Below are 25,711 nucleotides of genomic sequence, written 5' to 3'. Positions count from 1 at the left end.
AATAAAAAAAACTGATGGTAGTTTGATAATTTATCATTTTATAAAAAGAGATTTTGTTAAGATTATAGTCCTATAAGTAGCAAATGTATTCTACTAGATTTTCAACCAGTTCTAAAAAGGAAAATTATATTTCTCACTCACCTTTTCCAGATCAAGTTCCTTTAAAAGAATACTTGCATTCTTATTTGCTTCTGCAGCCTGTTGGTCTTTAGCCTTCACAATTGTCTCAACACATTGGTGACATTTTTTCAACAGTTCCTATACCAGAAATGGAATTATATAAATACGGAAACACAAAAAGAGGCCAATAAAACTTGAGTTGGTAAGTACACCAAAGTTCAGGGCTTAAAGCCCAAATTATTGAATATTTACTAAACCAAATCAAGTTATCCTTTGAATCTAGAGTTAGACTGAAAAATCAAAATAAGCTACCATTTTCTTAAAAAGTTTATGTGTTCTTAGAAAACTGTCTAATCAGACTAATAATCTAATGATAAAGTTTAGATGCAGTTGCTGTAATTACAGTCTGTATTAGGCAGAAAATCTCAAAATAATTTATAAATTATACTCATTCTTCATTTGCAAATGGAGAAACTAATCACTGAAAAATCAGGTTATCTGTCTTATAAAGAATGAAAAGAACAGGCTGTTAACATATACTTTGGTATATAATTCCATAAAGAATAAAAATGTGCTTCAACAGCATATTAAACCTACCTTATCAGTGATTGTTGCTATGTATCTCATGCATTCTATATCAGAAGGGAACTGATTGACTTCCTTAACCAAATACTGAACAACTTTTACATGACCCTGTAAAAAGTACAACAAAAAGTACACAAAAGAAAGCACTGAAAGCTGGCCCATATCCTTAAAAACTTAAGAGTAAAAGGTATAGTAACACTTCAGAATTTACTAAACTTAACAATTGAAACTATGAAAATATGAACAGAGAGAGCTAAGTACAACATGATGGGAAATACATGGAAGACCAAATGACATTTCTCCTAAATTTAATTTGCTCACATCCCACTGAAAATAGAAATACTTTTGAATAGAAATAGAAATAAATCTATTAATAAAATAAAAACTGGTGATGTGAAATATCTCTCAATATAAAAGGGAAACTAGATCTAAAAGAGGATATTCTAAATTCCAAAGCATTATTTTGCCCCTTTCTGCTTTTTCTTACTGTTCATGGGGTTCTCACCGCAAGGATAGTGGAGTGGTTTGCCATTCCCTCCTCCAGTTAGAACAACAGTTAGAACTTTACATGGAACTGATAATTTTGACTGGTTCAAAATTGGAAAGGAGTACATCCAGGCTGTATATTGTCACCCTGTTTATTTAACTTATATGCAGAATATATCATGTGAAATGCCAGGCTGGATGAATCACAAGCTGGAATCAAGATTTCCAGGAGAAACATCAACAATGTCAGATATGCAGATGATACCACTCTAACCACAGAAAGTGAAGAGGAACTAAAGAGCTTCTTGATGAGGGTGAAAGAGAAGAGTGAAAAAGCTGGCTTAAAACTTAACATTCAAAAAACCAAGATCATGGCATCTGGAATCACTGGGGACAGTGACTGCAGCCATGAAACTAAAAGAAGCATGCTCCTTGGAAGGAACGTTATGATACACCTACACAGTGTCTTCAAAAGCAAAGACGTCACTTTGCTGACAAAGGTCTATCTAGTCAAAGCTATGGTTTTTCCAGTAGTCATGTACGGATGTGAGAGTTAGACCATAAAGAAGGCTGAGTGCAGAAGAACTGATGCTTTTGAATTGTGGTGCTGGAGAAGTCTCTTGAGAGTCCTTTGGATTGCAAGGAGACCAAACCAGTAAATCCCAAAGGAAATTAACTCTGAAAACTCACTGGAAAAGACCTTGACTGAAGGCAAAAGGAGATGGGGGTGGCATAGGCTGAGATGGTTAGATAGCATCACAGATTAAATGGACATGAATTTGAGCAAACTCCAGGAGACAGTGAATGACAGAGAAGCCTGGCGTGCTACAGACCATGGGGTTGCAAAGAGTCAGACACGACTTAGTGACTGAACTACAACAACAACTTTGGCTCTATCTTATCTAAACTAAACAAGGTGGACTGTCATATTTATCTGAGTCCTATGACTTGAATCTAGGTGAAACATTTTCTAGATGGTATTATCAGAGGCTTGATGATCTGTAATCATTAAAAGTACATCTATTTTAACAACCAAACTTGCATAGTTTCCCCTAATACTAAGGTTCTAAAACATCTTCAAGAAGTAATCTGATGGGGAAAATTCCCTGGTGGTCCAGTAGTTAAGGTTCTGTGCTTCCAGTGCATGTGTACGGGTCTGATCCTTGGTGGGATAACTATAAATAAGATCTTGCACGTGCCATGGTGTAGCCAAAAAATAAAACAATAAAAAATAATTAGTCTGATGGTGGCAAAAGCCAGAAAAGTAGTTGCCTCTTGGGCAGGGAATTAACTGAGAATGGGCACGATTAAAGTTTCTAGGATTATGGAAGTAGTTTATATCTTTATGGGATGTGGGTTACATAGGTATATGCATTTATTAAAACTCATTAAACTTAGCATCTTAGATTTGTGCACTTTTAATATATATGTTATATCTCAATTTAAAGGAAAGAAAAAATCGGAAAAAATATTTAAGATTTTTTAAAAGACAGGTAACTTACATTGCTTTCATTCAATAGCTATTTACTGACCATCTAGTGTGTGTCAGGCACTGTGCTGAACAACTAGGTATAAATAGTGGTGAAAAAGACAATCATGAATCTTCACCTTCATAGATCTTCCAGTCTAATTAGGGAGTGAGAGTGAAAGTCACTCAATCATGTCCAATTCCTCACGACTCCATGGACTGTAGCCTGCCAGGTCCCTCTGTCCATGGAATTCTCCAGGCAAGAATCCTGGAGTTGGTTGCCATTTCCTTCTCCAGGGGATCTTCCTGACCCAGGGATTGAACCTGGGTCTGGGGCAGATTCTTTACTATTCAAGCCACCAAAGGAAGCCCCTAACTGGGGAGAGGAGCATTAAAAAACTAATACATGTTTGCATGTATAATTACAAAATGAGATAAGAAAATAATGGTGAACTATAAAACAGAACAAGAGAAACTTTTCAGATTGCAAGTTAGGAAAGGACTTTCTGAGAAATGATATTTAAGGAGTGGACGTAAAGAATAACGAGAAGTGAGCAAGGTGAAAAGCAAGTGAAAGAATATTTCAGGAAAAGAAAGTGAGCAAAGGGCCTCAGGAAGTTAAAAATTTAGTGAATTCTAGGCCAGTGGCTGAAGTGTAGTGAGCAAAGGGGTACGGCAGTAGAAATGACTGGTCTGAGGCTGGCATGAGCCATATCATACAGGGCTTTGTAAGCCATGTTAAGTAGTTTATAGTCTATCACAATTTTAATGGGAAAGCTTTGTAATATACAGCAGAGAAGTAAACCTTAATGTATACAGGAGGTATAATAAATTTTTATGAGAGTCTACTTGTTTTTGTTCCTCTTAAACATCTATCTACCCATAATATCTGCCCTGAAATCTCATGTTTTATGTACAAAAATATAACAAAACTCTTCAAGATATGAAGTTATTTAACAGCAAAGTTGCTTATAGGGAACTACCATACAGCTCTTAGATTTGGCCATAAAGAGAGTACAGATAGCAGGGGTGTGTATATAGAAACAGCGTCAATTCCTCAAGACCAATTTATCTTTCTCCTATGACTTCAACTTAAAATTCAGTAGTTTTAAACAAATTCTGTCATTTTTGTCCACATCAAGTTACCTTTCGAAATGCTGACATAAGAGGTGTGATTTTCCGGTTATCAGCTCCATCCACATCAGCACCTGATCGCACTAGCAACTGCACGACTTCAAAATGACCACCATTGGATGCCAACCAAAGTGGTGTGTTTCCCTTCTTGTTACGAACATCAATATGGGCTCCCCTGTACAAATCAAAGAATGTTAGTATAGCTTGCTTCCTATGAGAAGTGGCTAACTTTTCCTTTTTTTCTCTAATTTATCTTTTCTCTTTTATAAAGCAGCAAATACTCTGTTCTTTTAAATGTCAAATAAAGTAAAACAATTTTATTAACTGTAAAGGCTCTGAAAAATGAAAGGGATCATAGGAAATTTTTACAAATATAAAATTTACCTACCTATTAATCAAGAGCTCACAAAATTTGTAGTGACCTTTGTCCGCTGCTATTGTTAAAGCAGTGTCTCTTGAGGAAGGCACAGGGGGGGCATTGACATCTGCTCCTTTATCTAGGAGAACTCTTCCAACCTCTGCATATCCCCCAGAAGCAGCTTCCATCAAGGGGGTAAGACCAGTCTGTTTAAACCAAAAAATTATGTGGGTAAATTACATTGATTTCTTTAAAGGACTGAAACAATGACTTATAAGTGGATTCTATTTCTAATTTTCTCTCCCAAGAGAGCTAAGCAAAATTCACTCTTAAGCTTTACTAAAATAGCAAGTGAAAATTGTTAGATTCTGTTAAGACATGCTAGATTAAATTAACTTATACTACCTTATGGTAATAAAAAACAGTTCATAACATCTCTGTTATTATAAATCTACATGAGACAGTAACTGTCTCTTTTAAGAAATAAAAAAGTGATAATCAGGGGAAAAAATAAGAGACTTTCATTCAGACATTTTCAATTTGGAATGACTACTAAATTGACCATTGTCTGGTTATAAAGAATTATACATAAGCTACATGTTTCAGGGGGTCTAAGTACCTAACAGTGCTAAGAAGAGAAATTATAAACACTGACATACTAACTCCTACTTTCTAAATGCTACACTGTCATTAAATTGTCATAATCTGTTACAAGCAGATTATAGTTGCCTCAATTTTAGTTCCCTCAGTTTTGTAATTTATAAAGTAATTTTTGATTGAGATTTTTACCAATGGTAAAGCACCTGTCTCATTAAAGGAGATCTTAGCTGTCCTTAATAAAGTTAGGAATGGTGACAGTGTGTCAACGACCACTGGATAGCACTATTCTACAATCCTGCACTGGGGCAGGAATTTCCTAATTTTAACTTAGAAAAATTTAAAATAGCACATTCAATTTGAGTGTGCTATGCTATGTTATATTATGCTCTTTCTATTAGAAATATGTCTGAAGTAGTTGACAAGTTATAAAATGCTTACCTTTGCCCTATGTTCAACATTGGCTTTTCGGTCCAGAAGCAAGCTCACTACTTCCGCTCGGCCTTGGAAACACGCCAAGGTGAGAGCTGTGTTCCGATTGGTCTCTATTTGGGCATTAATATCTGAACCCATATCAAGCAGCAGTTTCACTGCAGGAACATGTCCATTCATTGCAGCCAACATCAGGGGAGAAATACCTAGTTTACTCCCAGTCCTAAGGGGGGAAATGTGCTCAGAAAATTAAAATAATATGTTGCCTGTTGTTTTTTTAAAAGCAGAGAGAACATAAAAAATGTAAAAGTTTCAGTGAAAAGAAAGCTTTCTAACACCAAAGAATAGATTTTATTTGTTTAGTCTCAAAATTAGAAAATCTCATAATTAGGAAAATCTCACAATTAAAAACACAACCCTTATTCAGAGGCTATAAATTTCTAACTATATATAACAGTTTTCTGAAATGAAACCTCTTTGAAAACAGCCATGTTAGCTGAAATAAGCTCTGATTACTACAGGAATAATTGTTGGCCTTGCAATTTTAGTATTATCTTGCTTAAAAATGGCATCTGTCTAAATATTTAGGGGAAAACACTTAACTCTAAGGTCATAATTTATTAATCATGAATAATAAAATGAACAGGTGATAGATACCTTGAATTAATTTCTGCCCCAGCATTAAGCAGAATCTTAATGATATTAACATATCCTCCAGATGCAGCTAGACTCAGCGGCGTATAATCAGACACGTTCCTATGTTCTTTATTTGCACCCCGAGCCAACAGCAAGTCTACCACCTACAAAGTAAAATAGGAACAGAGAAATCTAGTTTACACCAAGGGTTCATCTTATAATGAATGAAGCACAAAGAAATCTTTGTGCTTCTTTAAGTTCTCTAAATATCTAACATTTTAATCAGATAGTAAATATTCAAATACCAGTACTAGATAAATGAATTCAATTTTATATCAAGGAATTCAGACCTATGAAATCCTAATTATATTGAAATAACAAGTTGTTACTCTTTCACTTCCTCAATTATTAAGTGACAAATTTGCATTTCATGTGTTACGATTTTGCTCCATTCAGAATAGATTCTTTAAAAGGACATTTACTATTCTCACTAAATTTAATATAAAGAATATCTCAAAACGCATGCAAGTTTTATTCATGTAGCTAAACTACTAAGCACATGCATATTTAAAATACAAATAAAATGTTTACAAAGTGAAAATAAACATCAGCATACTTCCTGACGTCCACCAGAACATGCTAATGAAAGAGGAGTATCCTTAGTTCGTTCAGATTGTGCTTCTATGTCTCCACCTTTATCCAAAAGGATTTCAACAACTCCAACATGTCCTGCTGTTGCTGCCAGGATCAGTGGTGTGAAACCTAAATCAGAAAATAAAAATCTCAGTCAAATTTGTGTTTTTTACTTATTAAGCCACTGTTTTTTAATTCTCTATTGTTTTAGGAGGAAGAAATCTTTAGGACAGATACTTAAAATCATTTAACATAAAACTGCTTTAAACCTTAATTTGTTACTGACAAAACCCCATAAATACTTGATAAAAAGAAAATGCTAAGTCAAAGAAAACTATTCCAGCTTATAATCATAATAAACTTTGATACCTTTGTATGCTCTACTTTTGGACCAAGGAAAAAGCAAACACAACTTGCTGTACTTCCCTGAATTTCTGAATAATAATTTGGCTCTGTAGATGAACAAATATGGATATACTTAATTGAAATATGCTAACCCATCTTTTCACTAAATAGTCCAGGAACTACTTACCCATAGTGAAAAAGAAATTGTTTTCTGACACTCAAGACTTTATTTCTAACACTTCTTACCTTTTTTGTCTCTGTGTTCAATTTTAGCATCTCGTGCTATGAGTACAGATACAAGTTCTTCATGGCCACCTGCACAAGCTAGGGTTAATGCAGTGTCATGATTGCTCTCAGTCTAGGAAAAGGAAAAAAAAAAGAATTAAACTTTTTTCTGTTTATGGTGGGGTTATTGATTGAAGAGCAAATAATGTTAATTTCCACAATTAATGTACAATGAATCTTTTCCTTTCCAAAGAAAATTGGAATATGCAAAAAATAAATATAAATAAAGCAGTCTACTTACATGTGCATCAATGTCAACTGAAGGATACACAGGGGGTATAGACTGAGAAGCCACATTGCTTGGAGACTGAGAACAGGGTTCAGGTGTAAGACATTCTACGTTTTGAGAAGAGCTGTTTGAGCCAGTGGGCACTCTGCTACTCACAGCTGAAAAACAATATTCATATTGCTGAATTCTACTTAAAAGTAAAGTCATTTGCATACAAAAAAACACAGAAAACAGAATATTCTATAGCAGTAATACAATGTAGTAGTCAAATCACAAGCTTTTGAGTCAGATGGACATATGTTTGAATCCCAGTTCTACCAATGACTTTCTGATCTTGGGCAAGTAATTTAAACTCTCAGAACCTCAATTTCCTTATGTGTAAAATGGGATGATAAATATAGTACCTCCATTGTAAGGTTGTTGGGAATAGAATACTGAGCATGGTACCTGGCATTTAGTGAATACAGAAGAAATAGCAGCCTTTTACAGTGTCAGTAGGAAGAAAATAGTTTCCAATTGAAAAAAAAGAATTGTAAATCTTAGTTTATAAAAGGCAATTAGATAAAAATATCCTGAAAATAATGCAAATTTTAAAAAAAGAAGAAGAAAAATAGAAGATGTAGAAGAAGGGAAAGAACAAGTCAGAGTATCTCTCTCATAAATAACAGAGAGTATGTATTTTTAAAATTCAATATTTACTCTGAAAATTTGCTAAAATGAATCAGTGTCTGAAATCAAATTGCTTTAAAAATGAACACTGGAACTTTTATTTGGGACCTCAAAATCTAGTGTCTGAAACTGAATTAAATGAAATTTTATCTTTGTGGCTCTGCATATTTCTTTTCTTTCATAAAAGACAAGAGTTTGCCCCATGGAGGGGGAAACAGGACCCATCTCAGAGGGATATTGTGAATTGTCTGTGAGATAATGTATAAAAGAAGCATTTAACAAGTGTTTGGTACGGTAAGTGCCCAATATATGTAATTATCAGATATTTTATAGGACTTCAGTTACTATCAATCACTGCATTGAAAAATAAAACATTATAATTCACTCAAGAAAGAAAAAACTCAGAAAAAATATATAATCAATAATATAGAAAAAGACAACAAAGTTTCAGTGATGGCAATTAACTTCCTCTTACCCATGCTAAAAGTCAATCAAAAACACATAAGTCATAAAGGAAAATGTAAGCATTTCAATGGTTGGAGAATGTTTTCTCTCTAGAATTTTGATATGGCTGAATCCCAATCAAGGATACGTATGACCACAAGTATGAAAGATTAAGTGTAGTATGCTACTTCTTTATAAATAATAGCAAATTTTAAGGATGTTTCTACATGAGCTGTCCCTCCCTCCTCCCAACCAATATATATAAAATCATCTTGATCATATGAATTTCTGCAGCTTCTGTTACCACATAAATATACACAAATATTTAGCCATATGGTTATAAATAAAAATGATTATAAACATTTGTTTTGCCTTACAAGAATGTGCATGAAAACAAAGCTTTAAAAATCTGTCACTGAATGAATTAAAAGCACATAGTATTTTGCTGCCCCCCTCAAAACAGCTGATAAGATTGGAAAAAAGTTCCAGAAACAAGATACTAAACTTTGATATATAGCACCTTTGTAACACTAAGATTTTAACAACAGTCTCATAATCATTAACACGTTAATAAAGAATTACTTTTCTATCGTTGTTAAATTTATTCATGCTATCTCTTTTTGTGATTATGAAAAACAGATATTCAAAAAAATTTAAATAGTTGACTACAGTGCTATGTCAGAATGTGATGGTATAAAAGACTTTTTTTTACAGAGTTGGTTTTTAAAAAATACTTTTGTACATTTAACAGCTCTATTATCAAAAAAGTGTTGCTACGTTGATTGTACATTTTGGTACAGCAGTACCCTAGGAACATTTTTTTCCTCCTTATAATAATGACAATCAGAAACATTCCACAGAAGTGACATTAAAAGGATAAATTACATATGAAAAGTTCTAAAGATAAAACTAGAAAATAGCAAAGATTTTAAAAGTATATGTGGAATAAAGGATTTATTAAGATAAAATTATACCAGGACTATAACAATTTCAAAAATCCTAAAATGCTTCCTACGTCTGAACAAAACGCCTCTGAAAATGACCAAAACAGATCATTATCATGAAAGTCACTACATAATTCAAATTAAATTTATGTACTATCCTAAAATGGGGTGATACTTTACTTACTTCTTTATAAAATTTAAGACAGTTTTGTAGGCAATATGGAAGATAGTAATGTTGCAAGGTCTTAAGACATTAAATCACTGTAATCCAATTTAGGTAACAGTAACCATATTAAATATTTCCATATAAATAACAATCTATAAATAAAATATTAACATCTACTAGAAGAAATGATTACTTAAAGATATTTTATTGTAAATTCCCTCAAAGATAATTTTCCAATTACTTCATTCTAAAACCTAAATTGACTATCACCAGATTGCTTGAAGCAAGATACTTTTGAATTGGTACATGTTGAGAGCCTATTAAGATGCCAACAACATTAGCAATGTTCTAAAGTCACAAAACTGTGTTAAACCTTATATACAAATCATATCTTAACATAAAAATAACAAGGGAAATTGTTATTTGATACAATTTAGAATTCTAAGAAAATAATATCTTAAATATAAACTCAGAACTTCCAGTTGAATCAAATGCATGCATATTATATCTAAGGTTCTTAAACCTGGCTGAATTGAGTTTGAATCTTAACATTTAACTAGCAACTTAATTTCCATTAGCCTCAGTTTTCAACAGAAAAATAGATGGGAAATGGACTTATTTTTTAGTATTACTAAATAGCTCATGAAATTACATATATAAAAGCATTTAGCACTGAGCTTGGTAAATGGCAAGTACTCAATAAATGTAAATAAAGAGGTATTAGTTGATTTTTTTTAACTAAGGAACTTTATATATTAAGAATGAAAATTTTGCTAGATGTTTCTAGAAGTGCTCAATGGTCAAAGCTATTTTGAATTTCTTTAAATTGCTGTTTATTTTTAGACCTTTATTCTAGACATCTGAACTGAGAATCACTTGCTATTATGATAACCTCGAAAGCCCAGCACTTATTTTCGGAAGAAATGGACCTGAAGAACCATGTTTCCAATCTGAGAGTAAACATATATTCTGGTTGGGACTATATCAAGTATGATACATCTAAGACTATATACTAAACTGCTGTCAGTCAACTAGTGAAGTTATGACATTAATAAATTATGTATCTAACTAACTAGCTTTCATGACAAATATTTTGAGATAGAACAGCAGTTAAAAAAAAAAAAAAAAAATCCTGGGACTTCCCCAGTGGTCCGGTGGTTAATTAAGACTCTGCCTTCCAATGCTGGGGGTGAGGGTTCAATCCCTGGTCAGGGAACTAAGGTCCCACATGCCTGGCGTGCTGGGAAAAACAAAAACTAAAAAAACCCTTCTAAGAGTAAAACTTACTGCCATTATCTAAAGTAAAATCTTAAGATGTATTCTCTTTTATTAATAAGGCATGATTCATATAAAGGCATGATAACTAGATTTGATATAGGTAAAATTAATTACATCTTTGGCCTAACCTATAATTTTACTGACATATTAACATATTGTATAATCATGGAACTAGGTATTTACCTAATTCATCCTTATTTAATTTTTTTCACCTTCAATTAAGAAATTAAGAGAAATTCAGACTTAATAAAATAACATTTTAAATTTTGAGGCAAGTCACCCTTTTTGTTATATATTTTAAAATATAAGCTTCAACAAAATGAAAAGCTTTTAAATAAAGATAATTTTTAGGGAATTCCCTGGCAATCCTGGAGAATTCCCTGGACAGAAGAGCCTGGCAGGCTACAGTCCATGGGGTTGCAACAAGTTGGACATGACTGAGCAACTAACACTTCACTTCACTAGCAAGCCAGTGGTTAGGACTCTGCACTTTCACTGCTGGGTGCCAGGGTTTGTTTGATCCCTGTTCAGGGAACTAAGATCCCACAAGCTATGCAACATATAATTTTTAATGTATTGACAGATTTATACTTTAAAGCTTATTAACAAAAGAATATTGTACAGTATGGTGGGCCAACTGTGTCAGGAGACATTAATGTCTAAAAGAAATTAAATTTTATTCATTTAGATTAATGTTAAATATAATTAAAAGATGTTTTCTAAACTGATTTTTTGAAGTTTCATGTGAACTTTATAAAAGGTCACTTCAATTTAACAAATACTTCAGTGGAATAAACAGAATTTGACCTCCTCCACAAGAAATAGCCTTAAATACTACCATAAAGTTAACACCTACAAGTACCCTTTAGAGATGTTTTCTCCATTCTTTAAAAATAAAAGGACAGGTCCTAAGTTCCAACAAACTAAACTGATCAGTAATATGGGTTTCATAACTGCAAATGGAGTACTTAATTAGGAAGATTATAATGATATTTATAGAACCCTAAGTCTTAAAAATGTTCCTTCCAGGTCATGAGTTTCATTATTATTAATCCTAATCATACTTTACACTCTAATATCTGCTTTAACCAAATTAGAAATCAGAACCATAAATGAACTATAAAGTTATTCAATATTTATAACAACTTGCAATGCTAATAACACAAAGTTAATCTGAGTGAAGTGGCTATGGGCTGAAGATATAAAAAATAAAATTAAAGAATAAAGAATCTAACTCCTTAAAACATTTCCTAGCATTTTAATTTTCTTTATGAAAACTAAGACATTCCTCCTCTGCACAGCGATACCTATTACGTATCAGAGGAGCCTCAAAGGCACTCTTACAATAAACACTGGAAGTCATACACATGCCCAATAAAATTCCTGAATTAAGTAATTTTATTCCACATTTAAAAGATTCAGTAAAGATTAGGAAGACTAAAGGCTCACAGAAGAAGAAAGGAAACTGGGAAAGCATAACTGGGATGAGAGGAGGGGAGGAGAATATGACAAGAAGAAACAGACAACAGTAAAGAAAAAAAAAATGTTGCAATCAAGAGACAGAGGACTGGCCTGCCTTTGAATATCACTCCAGCTACATCTTAGTTCTTGGTCTTCATCCACTGTCAACAGCCATTCTGGCTGCATTTCTGAACTGCGCTCTCATGGAGGTGATACATTCACCAGCCATCTTTAGGAAGGTAAATGATTAATTGCACTGTTTTCCCACTGCTGCAAGGACAATGAAAGGGAAAGTAAACTTGTGCACCTCATTTCATATCTAGTTGTAATTTTCCACACAACAATAAACAGAAACATATACTTTAAGTTTATAAGGCTGGTCTCTTTTTTGCTTTGGTGATTACCTCTGTGTGTGTTTGAGTGTGTGTGTGATGTCTGTGCGCTTTCATCAAGACAGTTACTACAAAAAGCCCAATCTCCAAATCATTATCAAATGGACAATACTTTCAATGTACATTAGATCTTCTAATCACACATATTTTAACAATATGGAATGCTTATGGTTTTTTTCTGAATATCCCTTTTAATTAGAATGTTTAAATTGATCTAATAAAATCATAAAGAAAAGCAATGTGATTTAGAGTTCTCATTTCCAAATATGAAAATCACCAATAGGAAAATTAAATGTCTAATCTTATATGATTATCTCTAAAGCCTGCAAAGAAATTCTATTTTGAGATCTCCTACCCAAGACATGAGACAGGGTGATTTTGATACCAAAGGTCTAAAATAAAGGATCATGACAACTTTATTTCTTTGCTTTTGCAAATAATGAAAAAGAAGAGGGAAAGCACACTTTTGTGTTTTAATGCTGTTGAGTTTAGTTAAAGTCACTTCCAAAACACCTCAAGAAATGATTTTATAAACATAGTTCTAAGGAAAAATACCAAGTTGGTGTTTTTGGAAAGTTGTGTAAAGAAGTTGAGCACAAAAATTAAAGAGAAATTATTATAGGTATATTTCTTAACCCACCTGCTATCAGGTCATCAAGAGTGTCGGTAAGCGTCTGGGCTGGAGTTGCAACCATTAGTCCATCTGGTTCTTGCACTAACAGCCCCTGATCATGTCCAGTAATAGCAATCTGAGGCTGTCCTATAATCTGATGATTACCTGATACTTTCTGAAGTTCAAGAGAATTTGTCCCATTAGAACCTAATTCACTGGAAAAGTTACACTGTGGAGATGATAAAGGCTGGACTGGGACAAAATCAATTTGTTCTGCCGATGGTGGAGACTGTTGCTCATCATCAACATCATTATCTTTAAATAAGATTGTGTCAACCTGAGGTAACTCTGAAAAGTGATCCTCTGGGAGACTACCATCTCCTTCCCCTTCTGGGAAGACTCCTCTATGAGAGCACTGCTGGTGTAGAGACACTGTGTCTTTCTGACCTTTGGTTTCCAGATATTCTTTGGTAAATTGCTGCTGTGTTTTCATCTGCAACTGCCTTTCCACTTTCTGCAGTTCTTTCAGTATTTTCTTCTTCTTCTGGACTTGCTCTTCTCTGTTCTTTTTAAGTTCTTCTATCTTATCTTTGTTCAGAGGTTCACCTTGAATTAACTCCAATGATTTAAGCTGTGCTTTTTCAATAGCACTAATTCTTTGTCCCAGTTCATTCAGTTTTCCTTCAGTCTCCTCTACTATGCACTCCAAAGGCTGGTATGGGTGAAAAGGTGGCAGTACGTCCTGATCTGCTACCTGCAGGGAACTGGACTTCTGCTTGGATGTACCTAAGCACATGAAAAATGTTTGAAAATGTGCCATGCTAAAAAAAAAAATAAAAATAAAAAGAAGAAAGAAAAAAAAAATCCCCACCCTCTCCCCACCCCCACTCCCCCCACATCCTCCCTCCCAAACCCATATAACTAGCGCTGCAGACGAACGCTCAAAGATTCACACCAGTTGTAGCTAATGACCAGACTCTTCGATTTTACATAGCACAAACAGGGATGTTGCCAATTCAAAAAAATGTGACTTTTTTAAATTTAAAAAATGCAATATTTAGGATTGAATGATTTTGGAAAACAAGACAGGGGTAGGGAGAAAAGGAAAATCAAAGAGGAAAGAATCTCAAAATTCTGCTTACTAAATTGGACTTTTTAAAGAACATAAAATCTAAAGCAGAACCAAAATAATGTTGAGGGTATCATAAATGTTAGCTTAACTGACCAATTTTTCTTTTTACAATATTAACTGTGTACATACAGATTACTGCAAGAAATTATAACTTGTAGATCAAAGTGGGGAAAAGTGTTTTTCAAATTACCAAAATGTTTCTTTTATTATTTTAAAATATAGGTTGAAATTAATTAAGATATAACCTTCTAAATTGTTCATTAATTAAGTCAAATACTTCCATAAGTGTTTAAGTTCACTACCTGAACACTGTATTAAACTTATATTACAAAGGACAATTATTCTGAGTTTAAGTAAATACTTCACGTAAAAATCTATGAGAGAAACAATGAACATTACCTGGGAGAAAATCAGACTTCCCATACAGGAGTACTCATATTGGCAGTGTACATTAAAAATGAAATAATTATACATTTAAGTGAAGGTTTTCAGTCACACTTAAACTTACTCCCCAAAGGCAAAATAATTATCAATAATCCTAACATGGACATAAAATGGAAGAAATATATAATAACCACTTTGAGGCCAGTTTAAGGTTTAATCTTATTTAGGAAGAACTGGGGCTATTCTACAGTAAAAAGGAACAAACTACTGATATATCCTACAACATGGATGAACCTTGAAAACATTATGCTAAGTGAAGAGTCCAGGCACAAAAGACCATATATTGTACAATCCCATTTATATCAGATCTATAGAGAAAAGACAAATCTAGAGAGACAGGTAAGGAAAATAGTGGTTGCCTGGATTACAGTCGTGAGAATGCAGGCTGATCACAAAGAAGCATGAGAGATTTTTTTGGAGTGATGGATCCAAAACTAGATGGAGGTGATGATTACACAATTCTGTAACTTTACTAAAAGTCATTGGATCGTACATTTAAATGAATTTTATGGTATGAAAATTAAGCAATATTAAAGTTGTTAAAAAAAAAACAGGTGAAAAATAGTTGTCTATTCTCAAGGATTGTGGTCAATATATATGAATAACATATGTAACTTCAGAGTTTTAAAAACTAGCTCATCCAATGCATTCAAAATGAGTCCTAGGTCCAAAAGGAAAAAAAAATAATCCTTTAGATGTTTAATTGCTCTGAACTGCCAGAGATTGACAAAACTACTGGACAAAACAATCAGAGATTTAACTGCTTCTTTGTTAGAACTCAAAACTGCAGGTAGCTCAAATAACTGCAACATGTTATCATAAAAAGCCTAACAGATTTTCCCCTAAATACTGTCTTTAACAAGGTCATACAATCAGAGTTCCAAAATCACTATGATAATTACCCATATTCAATTTTATATTTCTATCTGAGCAAAGTGGTGGGAAGAGATTTTATCCTTAAAGAGCAAAAGCTGTTAGCTTGTAAGATAATTTTCTACCTATTTCCTTAAGATTATATGGAAACCATGGTTTGCTTTACTTGTTCAAAGTACCTCATGACAATTAATGGTAGGAAAAAGGAGTTTAACTGCCACAGAATCTGCAAGCTCAGCAAGGAAATTTTCAGTTGTGTAACAAATTCAATGACATCAGCAGAGTAAATTCTTAAGTTCCGCAAGCTCCTCCAACATTATTTTAAAACACCCTTGTATAGTTCCTATGTAATTTGTATTTAAGATTAAGAAAACTAGGTTAAGAGTTCAACACTAAGACTGGTAATTAATTATGACCACTTTGGACATTCTCAGATTTAAAATCTTATATAAATAGTAAGATCCAAAATAAGACAAGAATTTTGAGAATAGTAACAGAAAGAAATGGCTCTAACTTGTTAACAAAATACAAAGAGCAGAAGATTAAAAAGAGTAACGTATTTAACTGAAATTGAGATGAAAAGCCCTAAATTTAGGCAGCAGGAAAAGCAGAGGATGGTGAAATTAATGCACAAAAGGCAGTTCTTCCCCAAACATCCAATGACTGAATATCAGTAACCATAGAAGTGTGCGATTGCCTAGATACATATCAAAGCACTAATAAAAGCCATAATATCATGAATAAGTCAAGTTGGTGAAAAACAAATTATTCCTAGAAGCTGAAGCAACTCCTTCAATTTGGAGGAAAAGGAGAGAATGTTAAACAAGTGTCCTTTTAGCAACAAAGTTTTCAGTATGTAGGAAAGTAGCAGCGTAAGATGTCAGAATATAAAAGAGCTCCTTCTTCCTCAAACATCTTGTACAGTCAGAGAGAAATAAATAAATCTATTCATTTGGTAGCACTGAGTGATATCATAAATATTTAGGAACATAGGTGAAGTTACCATCTTATCTCTTTGGCGTGGTTTCTATCCTACTTCCTCAACTTTCACTTTTCCTCCGTTAATTAAAAATGTTTCCAGTAGGAAACTTTGATACAGAGAGAGCTTGGAATGTGGCCTTTATTTTTTATTGGAAGTGAGAAAATGAGGTAGATTATATACTTGTCAAATATTTGGTTTACTACAGAAATCAGTTTAATTCTATTAATCATTTTTGTGTCTAAACAATTAGTCCTCTGGGAAACAGAAAAATAATGGCCAAAGGAAAATAATGAATGACCTACAACCACCAAGGTTAAGCAAGTGTCCAAAAATAGAGTATCTGTGTTATATGCCAACAGATTAAATCAACTGCTTTTACTATAAGCAGTTATATGTGAAAAGATATTATTAAATTTGGGCAAATGTAAATCCATACTGCCATGATTACTAATGGAAATCTACTACAGAATATTATTAGTAAATCTTCCAGAGGAATATTCAACCTCATTTACTGTACATATACTTTTTCTATATAATTTTAATGCTTTGCTATTAAACTGAGAACTTTTCATGTTACCTACTCCAATAAACAACTCAGGGATATAAAGCAGTATGTTAACCTAATGCTTACTTTTCATGTATATTTCTGTTTTCAATCTTTTCCCTACAATTTAGAATACTCCAGCTTAAGTTCTTAAACATCCTCTTTAAACACAATGTTACTCTGCTTAAAAATTCTTAATAATTTTCTCTTGCCTTCAGAATAATCTATATTCTTATCCTGGCATTTATTAACTTATTCAACAAATATTTAACAGCTAGTACAAGCAAGCCACAGTGGACCATACAAAGACGAGCAACATAAACCCTGCCCTCAAAGAGCTTACAGTCTAAAAGGGGAGATAAAAATGTACAAACTGAAGCATTGGCAGGTATGGAAATGCAATGGGGTGTAAAATATAGTAACCTTACCAATTGCTGGTGGGAGTGTAAACTGCTGTAGCATTCTAGAGAGTGAATTCATAGTACTTTGTCAGATAAACATTATGGTTTTCTATGACAGGCAATTCTGCTCCTGAGTTTATCCCAAAGAAATTCTCATACAGATCCATAAGGGGACTGTACCAGAATTTTCACCATAGCATTGTCTGTGTTGGTGGGGAATGAGACACAATTTGGGTACCCATCACTGAGAGAAAGGACAAGTGAAAAACAGGATATACAGGATAAACACTATGCTACAGGTAGAAACAATCTAGAGGTAGACATATGGATAGATCTTAAAAACTGTTGGGCTTCCCTGGTAGTCCAGTGTTTAAGAATCTGCCTTACAGCAGGGGACATGAGTTTGATCCCTGGTCCAGGAAGATCTCACATGCTGTGGGGCAACTAAGTCCACGCACCACAACTACCAAGCCCACATGTTGCAACTACTGAAGTCTGCACACCTTGAGCCTGTGCTCCTCAATAAAAGAAGCCACCTCAATGAGAAGCCTGAACACTGTAAAGAAGATCCAGTGCAGCAAAATATAAATAAAAATAATGTTGAAAAAATAATATATGAAAAAAGTAAAAACCAAGCAGGACATACAACATAATATCACTTGCGTAAATTAAAATATACATAAAGAAGTGAACATTTTATAAGAACTTGTAAGAACAAAAAAATCTACAAATTAAACACATTAGAAGGACTGCCTAAGGGGAAGTATGGGTGTGAAGAGAGCGATAAAAAGGAATAAAGTAAAACAAGACAGGAACCATGATGACAAAGTCCAGGAATTAAGTATGATTAACTCAACCTTCCATACTTGAAGTTCAAAGGGGAAGTGAAGGTGCAGGAGTGACCATAAACAGAAGGAAGATCCAATAAAGTACCACAGGAATTCAGAGAAAAGAAATGACTCCTCAAGAGGAACTGAGGTGCACACAAAAGAAGTGTATTTTTTATCTTGATATCATTTTAATGTTTTGCAATAGATTAGTTAGTTCTAAGCTATACAACTACATAGAATCATCAGACTCACAATTTAGGATCTCAGTAGAATCAGTTACTACAAATAAATTACATGCAAGAAGTGGCTTCAGTCAACAAATTTCTTTACAAAATTAAATTTGGGTGGTGGTGGTCCCTGGGAACCAATGTTCCCTGATGGTCCAGTGATTAAGAATTTGCCTGTCAATGCAGGGAACATGTTGATTCCTATTTGGGCAACTAAGCCTGTGTATCACAAGAGAAAGTACTGCAATGAGAAGCCTGCACGCCGCAACTAGAGTAGCCCCCATTCACCACAGCTGAAGAAACCCATGTGCAGCAATGAAGACTCAGTGCAGCCAAAAATAAATAAATAAATTTATTAAAAAATTAAATATGGAAAGACAAAGGTTTGATATTACTTATATATCCTTTCCCAAGTGTACTCATAACTATAGATGATAAAGCTAAACAATGCTATGAAACTGAGCATATCACTCTTACCCAGCTTCATTTCTTTTTTTATAAAGGTATTTCTGAGGCCTCTATCAATGTCAGCTAGGATCTCAAATCTTTGACAACTAACAATGGATAAGTGAAATTAGTTGCCTAAACCAGGAGACTATAGTCAAGATGGATGGAGCCTGGACGAATGGTGCACATGAAAGAAGAATGTTTGAGTAGAATATATAAAAAAACACCTGGGTAAGACTTATGGGCATGAATATATTTTAAAAGGATGCAAATATGCATAAAGACTTCAGATAGGAGTAAAATGTTATAAACTTGAAAAGATGATTGCTAAGAGGAAAAGAGTCCTAGAGAATAAGAATCCTCTCTCCATCCCTAGCTACATATGCAATGCATATATCTATGGACTTAGAAAAAACAAAAACAAAAGGATCAAACAGCAAATTCAACACTCAAAGGAACTTCTCCAGAGACATAAGTGAGAAATTTTAGGAAAAAAAATTAAGGAGAAAATAATATATCTTTAATAATTTAAGATAGCTTTTTCTATCCACACAGGTGTACTTTTACATCATCAATTTATTTTTCCTAATTTATAATCATATAATATTCTATGATGCACTCAAACACAATGCATTATTACACCTTCATCCTGCAAAAATAAATGTTGGGGTTGGCAACACCGCTTGGTATCTGGCAACAGCAAGTGCCAAGTGTCTAGATACAAGTGTTAATTTTTCCTGCCCTAATAATTTAGTAAAATGAAAGATTCCGTAAAAGGTAGGTTCAGTTTAATACTATTCAGTAAGTAATAAAACATCAAAGTGAAGAAAATAAGTAGATATTAGTATAAGAAGATATTTCAGTAAGCAAAAATACAATTACTCACTTAAGTATCAACTTAGAAATCATGACCCAAACATTTCAGTTGACTTACATAGTAGATCTAAATTTAAAATGCCTTACTTCCTTTCTGTACATACTGTGTCCTTCCTAGCTCATTTCTTGGTTATTCTGTGGCTCTGTGTCAATAAATATTTTTTCAATTATTTCTTACGTAGTACTGAATTTCCCTACTCAAAGTTACTACAGTCTTCTATAGGATATAGTCAAACAAAAAAACAACAAAAACTGAGGCTTTTAGGTTCAAATACTTTACTAAAGTCTATTAGCTGGTTAGGATCCTCAGATTCTTAACAAGTACATGCTTAATTTGCTTTTTATTTCTTAAGACTAAAAATAGCAGTCTTCATTTTCTGAAGTTAGAATAGCTCGGTAGCCAATGGAAAACTGCTAGAATTAGCTTAAGTTGGAGAGACTGCAGGTTACTTTTGAAATTAATAGTTTAGAAATGAAGTAATCCTTGGTAAAGGCACTCAATACTCTAAATTACTAAAACTGACATTAAATTTGAAAGAAGTTTCTGTTTGGTGCTGTACAGTCGCCTTACCAACTTTACTTAAAGCTATATTTTTTAAAAAAGTTGTATTAAAGATACTGAAACCTACTTACTTGATTATGATTTCAAACATCTAGAACTTGTCATATAATGGATGAAATATGCTTATAAGTTGGTTTTAGCTGTAGTAGTTTTTAATACTTTACATACTACCTATTTATTTCAGAGAACTCAGATATGACAACCATACATGATTATCAAGTGAAGGTACTTTATATCTACAAATGAAAATATAGCAGAAAAAAAACAGAGCTCATAAACTTGAGTCCTTTACACAGTGTATCCTCTTCAATATTCCATTTGACTGTTTTTCATATACTTTTTAATAGTTATTTGTCTATGTTCACATACTGACAGATGTTAATCCATTCAGTGAAATGGATTTCATGAAAGAAACTAAATGTAATTCTTAAATTGACATTCACTGAATTGCATCAATGATACTAGGACTTGACTGACAGCAAACACATATTTTCATTCCTCATATTATAGTATTATTTAGCTAAAGCATTGTGAAATGAAAAATGAATGCCTGATACATTTTTGCTACTTTAATAAAATGAAGTACTTGGTATATGCTTATTTTTGGCATTGCCAGATGAAAACTACACCTGGAAGTACGTTACCATTTTAATAAATCATTTTCCTAGTACTTCTGTCTTTCCTATTTTAAATGGTATACAAGATGATTAGCATTTGTCAGAATTACCTACCTCAATTCTAGATATACAGTAACTGTGTACCATGAAAGTATCTTTATGAATTCATACATTAGGTGATAAAAATGCCCATTTTAAAGAAAATAATTCAAGAACTAACCTTTTTGTACTCCTAAAACAGCAGGAGAGTTCTCCTGTAAAGTTCTGTCAGGTTCCTGAGGAGGTACAACCATGGCAAGTGTATGCATTGGCACACGTGGAACCTAAAAAATCAACTCAGAAAAAAATGATCTCAGACCAAAGAATAAAACAAAGGTCCATACATGAAACAGAGATCTTGTTTTAGATTTTCTTCATATACCACCAAATGAAACAGAGATCTTATTTTAGATTTTCTTCATATACCACCAAATTAACTTTTTTGTTTCTTTAAAAGAATAAGAGGGAAAGGAAGATGAAAAAGAAGGAGCAGCAGCATTGTTTACCAAGCAATAATTTCTGAGAATACTGATAGGGCAAATTCAGGCAATCTACACATAGTCCATGATTTAAGCTAAATGGAATTAATATCACTCTCTTGTTAAGGAGACAGCCTTGCTGGTTTTAATTATAGCTAGGAATAAAAGTAACATGATCAACTGACCAATTTACCCTTGTTCAAATTCTATAGGGTCAAAAGAAAAAAATCCAACACATTTCCCAAATTAGTGTATTTTAGCAGTTCTCAGGATACCGTTGTAGAAAAGAACTTAAGACATCACTGAACTTTGTATACTTATTATACTCTCTACATACTCTCTGTATTTTTAGGTAGGTTTAAAAATTAATGAATTTTTGGTGCATATATCACTCACACTTTCCTGGTTGATAAGAGTAGCTATCTTTAGAATATCTCTAGAAAAGGTATTTCCAGTATATCTCTTAAGAGTCCTTTGGACTACAAGGAGATCAAACCAGTCAATCTTAAAGGAAATCAACCTTGAATATTCATTGGAAGGACTGCTGCTGAAGCCAAAAAAGACTTTGGCCACCTGATGTGAAGAGCCAACTCATTGGAAAAGATCCTGATGCTAGGAAAGAGTGAAGGCAAAAGGAGAAGCAGGTGGCACAGGATACGATGGTTAGATAGTGTCACCAACTCAATGCACATAAGTTTGAGCAAACTCCAGGAGTTTGTGGAAGACAGAGGAGTCTGGCATGCTACAGCTCATGGGGTCACAAAGAGTTGGACATGACTTAACAACTGAATAAAAACAACCAGGATAATTAACAGTCTTGGGAGGTACTAAGGGAAAAGCTTTCTCTTGGTTAACAACTCTAAAGACCTAGCTGAATAAAAGGACAACTTGGAATGCTTATATGGTATTAAGTGTGCATTTTTTTTTTTAAACCAAACACTATTTTCAGTAAATAAAGACAATTAAAAGATTTCCATGTACTTTTCAAGAAAATCTCAAAAGAATTTAGGACAAGATTTATTCAAATTTTAAAAGAGAAATAAGCCTATTTTATCTAAGACTAATTTTAAACAAAATTTCCAATTTGAAGAATATTTATAAGTTTAAATTCTATTTTATATTACCTGAGATTGATCTTGAGAAGGTGGGGTAAGCTGAGACACATCTGTGGTAGGAACTGACAGAACATTGTTTGGATAATCCAAAAGATAAGAAACAACATTAGTATGACCACCTTTTGCAGCTTCAATGAGCATTGTTGAGCCATCCTGAGAAAAATTGATATTGTAATTAATTGTCAGTTTCTTTTAATAATATGATTACTAAACACATTTAGTTTCTTAGCTCATATAAAATCAAAACTTAAACAGTAATGAATATTAATAATATTAAGCACTAAAATATCTGAAATATATTTTAATAATGATATATAATTTCCTTATTTTGAAGTAGAATACCTTGAGACGATGAGTAGGGTCAGCCCCATGAGCCAAGAGTAGCTCCACCACTGCCAGGTGACCTCCTGCACATGCCAGTGACACTACTGTATGATCATTATTGGCTGTAGCCCTATTCACATTAGCACCTTCAAAGAAAAATAAAAAAGCAATCTTAGCAAAGCCAGCTCAGACAATATGATTTTTGAAACATTTCTGAAATACAACATAGACATAAAAAAGTACAAAAATCATACGCGTATAGTTTGAAATATTTCTCAAAGTGAACATAATTGTGTAACCAGCACCCAGATCAAGAAACAGATTATCCACATACCAGAAGCCCCACTTTGTGTACTCTTTCAGTCACTACCCACCCCTCCAATGATAAGTACTATCCTGACTTCCAAACTGATTTTAGGTTTTGAACTTTATATGAATGAAATCACACAGTGAACTCTTTTTGTGCCTGGCTTCTTTCACTCAGTATAATATTTGTGAGAGTCATCTACACTGTTGCAGTCCATTCATTCAATACCACTTCTAAGATGAAAAATCTAGATTAATAAATATATATAGTTTAACATATATACGAGCACCAAATAATACCATTGTATGTAACTCTTTAAAGACATTTTTGATCTACTTCTAAAATGTGGCAGTATAGCCAGGTCTCAAGGTAGAGAACTTTTGAAACAATACTTAAGAGAAATATAATTTTTCATATTGTGTATTTTAAAAGTTAGAGACCTGGATATGAAGAGAAGACATAAGATCATCTGAATATATTAAAAGGCAATTTAGTAAGTTGTTCAATAGCTCTGTACAATATAATCTAAAGAAAGTCTAAATGCAAAATCTTTTCTTAGCCTCTTTTTTTGGTAAGTTAATTTTGATCGCCAGGAAAAAAAGACTTTATTTTTAGTTCAACTACCTTTTAAAATCCCAAATGGATCCAATTAGATAAGACTACAGCAATGTTTGGTCCTCCTTCTTCCTTAATACCAGATTTATTTTATGAAAGAAAAATAAACCTATGGGAAACTAATAATTATTTAATTTTCAAAACTACCCAGCTGAACCTAATCCTAACTTACATTAAAGTACATTTAGCGGGGAGGGGAAAGTACATTTGGGAAAGGCAAGGTACATCAATAAGCATCCTTACATTAGCAACATGAGATTATTTCTAAAGCTGTTAATACAGCTGACTTAACTATATAAACCATAAACAATGGTAGTAGACTTTCTCCCCTCTATCCTTCCCTATTTCCAGCAGAACTGCCTTAAGTGCTGAACAATACTGTATCTACTATACATAGCTGGACATTTTACATTTGACTTTTCCAACTTTTGGGAGTAAGTATATACTGTTTGGTTGATGAAAATTCAAACTTGAAACTAATAAAGATTCCAGCAAAGTACCTTATGAACTCTGCTTCCTAAGAATATACAGCAATAAGAGACTAGAATTCAATACGTAGACTACAGGTAAAGTAGCTTTAACATAAATTACAACAGTTTAGGAACTTTTTACAGAAGTTGCAGCTTCTTGAAAATTCTCATTTGTACTTTCTTTACCTTTGCTAATGAGAAACTGCACAGTACACAAATGACCAGCTCTTGCAGCTTTCATTAAAGGTGTTCTTCCACCTTCAGATTCATGCTCCTAAAGAGACATAAAATAATCCGTTAGTGCCAATTCATTAACCATCCATCTTAAATACTTAGTAGTAATGACATAAGAAATAATGAAGATTTAATACTCAGTCAATGCAATCACTTATGCTGCTGCTGCTGCTAAGTCGCTTCAGTCGTGTCCGACTCTGTTCGACCCCATGGACTGCAGCCTACCAGGCTTCTCCATCCCTGGGATTCTCCAGGCAAGAACACTGGAGTGGGTTGCCATTTCCTTCTCCAGTGCATGAAAGTGGAAAGTGAAAGTGAAGTCGCTCAGTTGTGTCCGACTCTTAGCGACCCCACGGACTGCAGCCTACCAGGCTCCTCCGTCCATGGGATTTTCCAGGCAACAGTACTGGAGTGGGGTACCATTGCTGTTACCTACCTCAAATCCTGGAAAATACAGGATTAATTTCAGTCCACACTAGTTAGTGTAACTTTCTAACAGCAAGTTCAGTTTTGCACACCAAACAGTAACCATTAAAAATTAGACTTATGTTTAGTTTGATTCCCAAAAAGAAATAACTGCATTTTTTTCCCCCTAATACTAAGTTTCCCTAATTATTCATCTGAACTCTGAAAAAGGAACCTTAATTTTATGAGGTGATTATGAGGATCACATCATATCAGAAGCCAGTAAGAGTTGTATCAAAGGTGAGAAACCAGTCAAACACTGTGGTATTTCAGGAGTAAAGGGAAAAGGAAAAAGAAAAACACAAATGAGCAGATTTTTTTAGAGTAAAATTAAATGCTTGAACAGCCAAAGGCAAAAGAAGCAGTCTTATAATAGCAGAAAGATTGTGTTCTTCCTAGGAAGTTTACCAGCAAGAAGAATGAATGATAAAATAGCTTCCAACCATTCTTTAT

General features: G+C 33.5%; 1 protein-coding gene across 3 annotated transcripts in view; it reads right to left on the bottom strand.

The window, feature by feature from the left end:
* ANKHD1 (ankyrin repeat and KH domain containing 1) overlaps positions 1 to 25,711 on the bottom strand; it is a 104,682-nt gene that overhangs the window by 15,635 nt on the left and 63,336 nt on the right. For all 3 annotated transcript variants that reach the window (XM_005900189.3, XM_070374455.1, XM_070374456.1), the window contains 14 exons: positions 24,746 to 24,833; positions 23,186 to 23,313; positions 22,853 to 22,996; positions 21,431 to 21,533; positions 13,303 to 14,061; positions 7,321 to 7,466; positions 7,041 to 7,152; positions 6,433 to 6,578; positions 5,838 to 5,980; positions 5,190 to 5,403; positions 4,182 to 4,357; positions 3,806 to 3,968; positions 718 to 813; positions 142 to 258 (listed from right to left, as the gene is read on the bottom strand). In XM_005900189.3, the coding sequence (XP_005900251.2) occupies positions 142 to 258; positions 718 to 813; positions 3,806 to 3,968; positions 4,182 to 4,357; positions 5,190 to 5,403; positions 5,838 to 5,980; positions 6,433 to 6,578; positions 7,041 to 7,152; positions 7,321 to 7,466; positions 13,303 to 14,061; positions 21,431 to 21,533; positions 22,853 to 22,996; positions 23,186 to 23,313; positions 24,746 to 24,833 (2,535 nt within the window). The remainder of the gene's footprint in view (positions 1 to 141; positions 259 to 717; positions 814 to 3,805; positions 3,969 to 4,181; positions 4,358 to 5,189; positions 5,404 to 5,837; positions 5,981 to 6,432; positions 6,579 to 7,040; positions 7,153 to 7,320; positions 7,467 to 13,302; positions 14,062 to 21,430; positions 21,534 to 22,852; positions 22,997 to 23,185; positions 23,314 to 24,745; positions 24,834 to 25,711) is intronic.

Source organism: Bos mutus, chromosome 7, assembly GCF_027580195.1.
Source record: "Bos mutus isolate GX-2022 chromosome 7, NWIPB_WYAK_1.1, whole genome shotgun sequence".
Classification (NCBI taxonomy): Eukaryota; Metazoa; Chordata; class Mammalia; order Artiodactyla; family Bovidae; genus Bos; species Bos mutus.
Note: the sequence above shows the minus strand (reverse complement) of the source record. Positions and strands in the feature narration are given on the sequence as shown.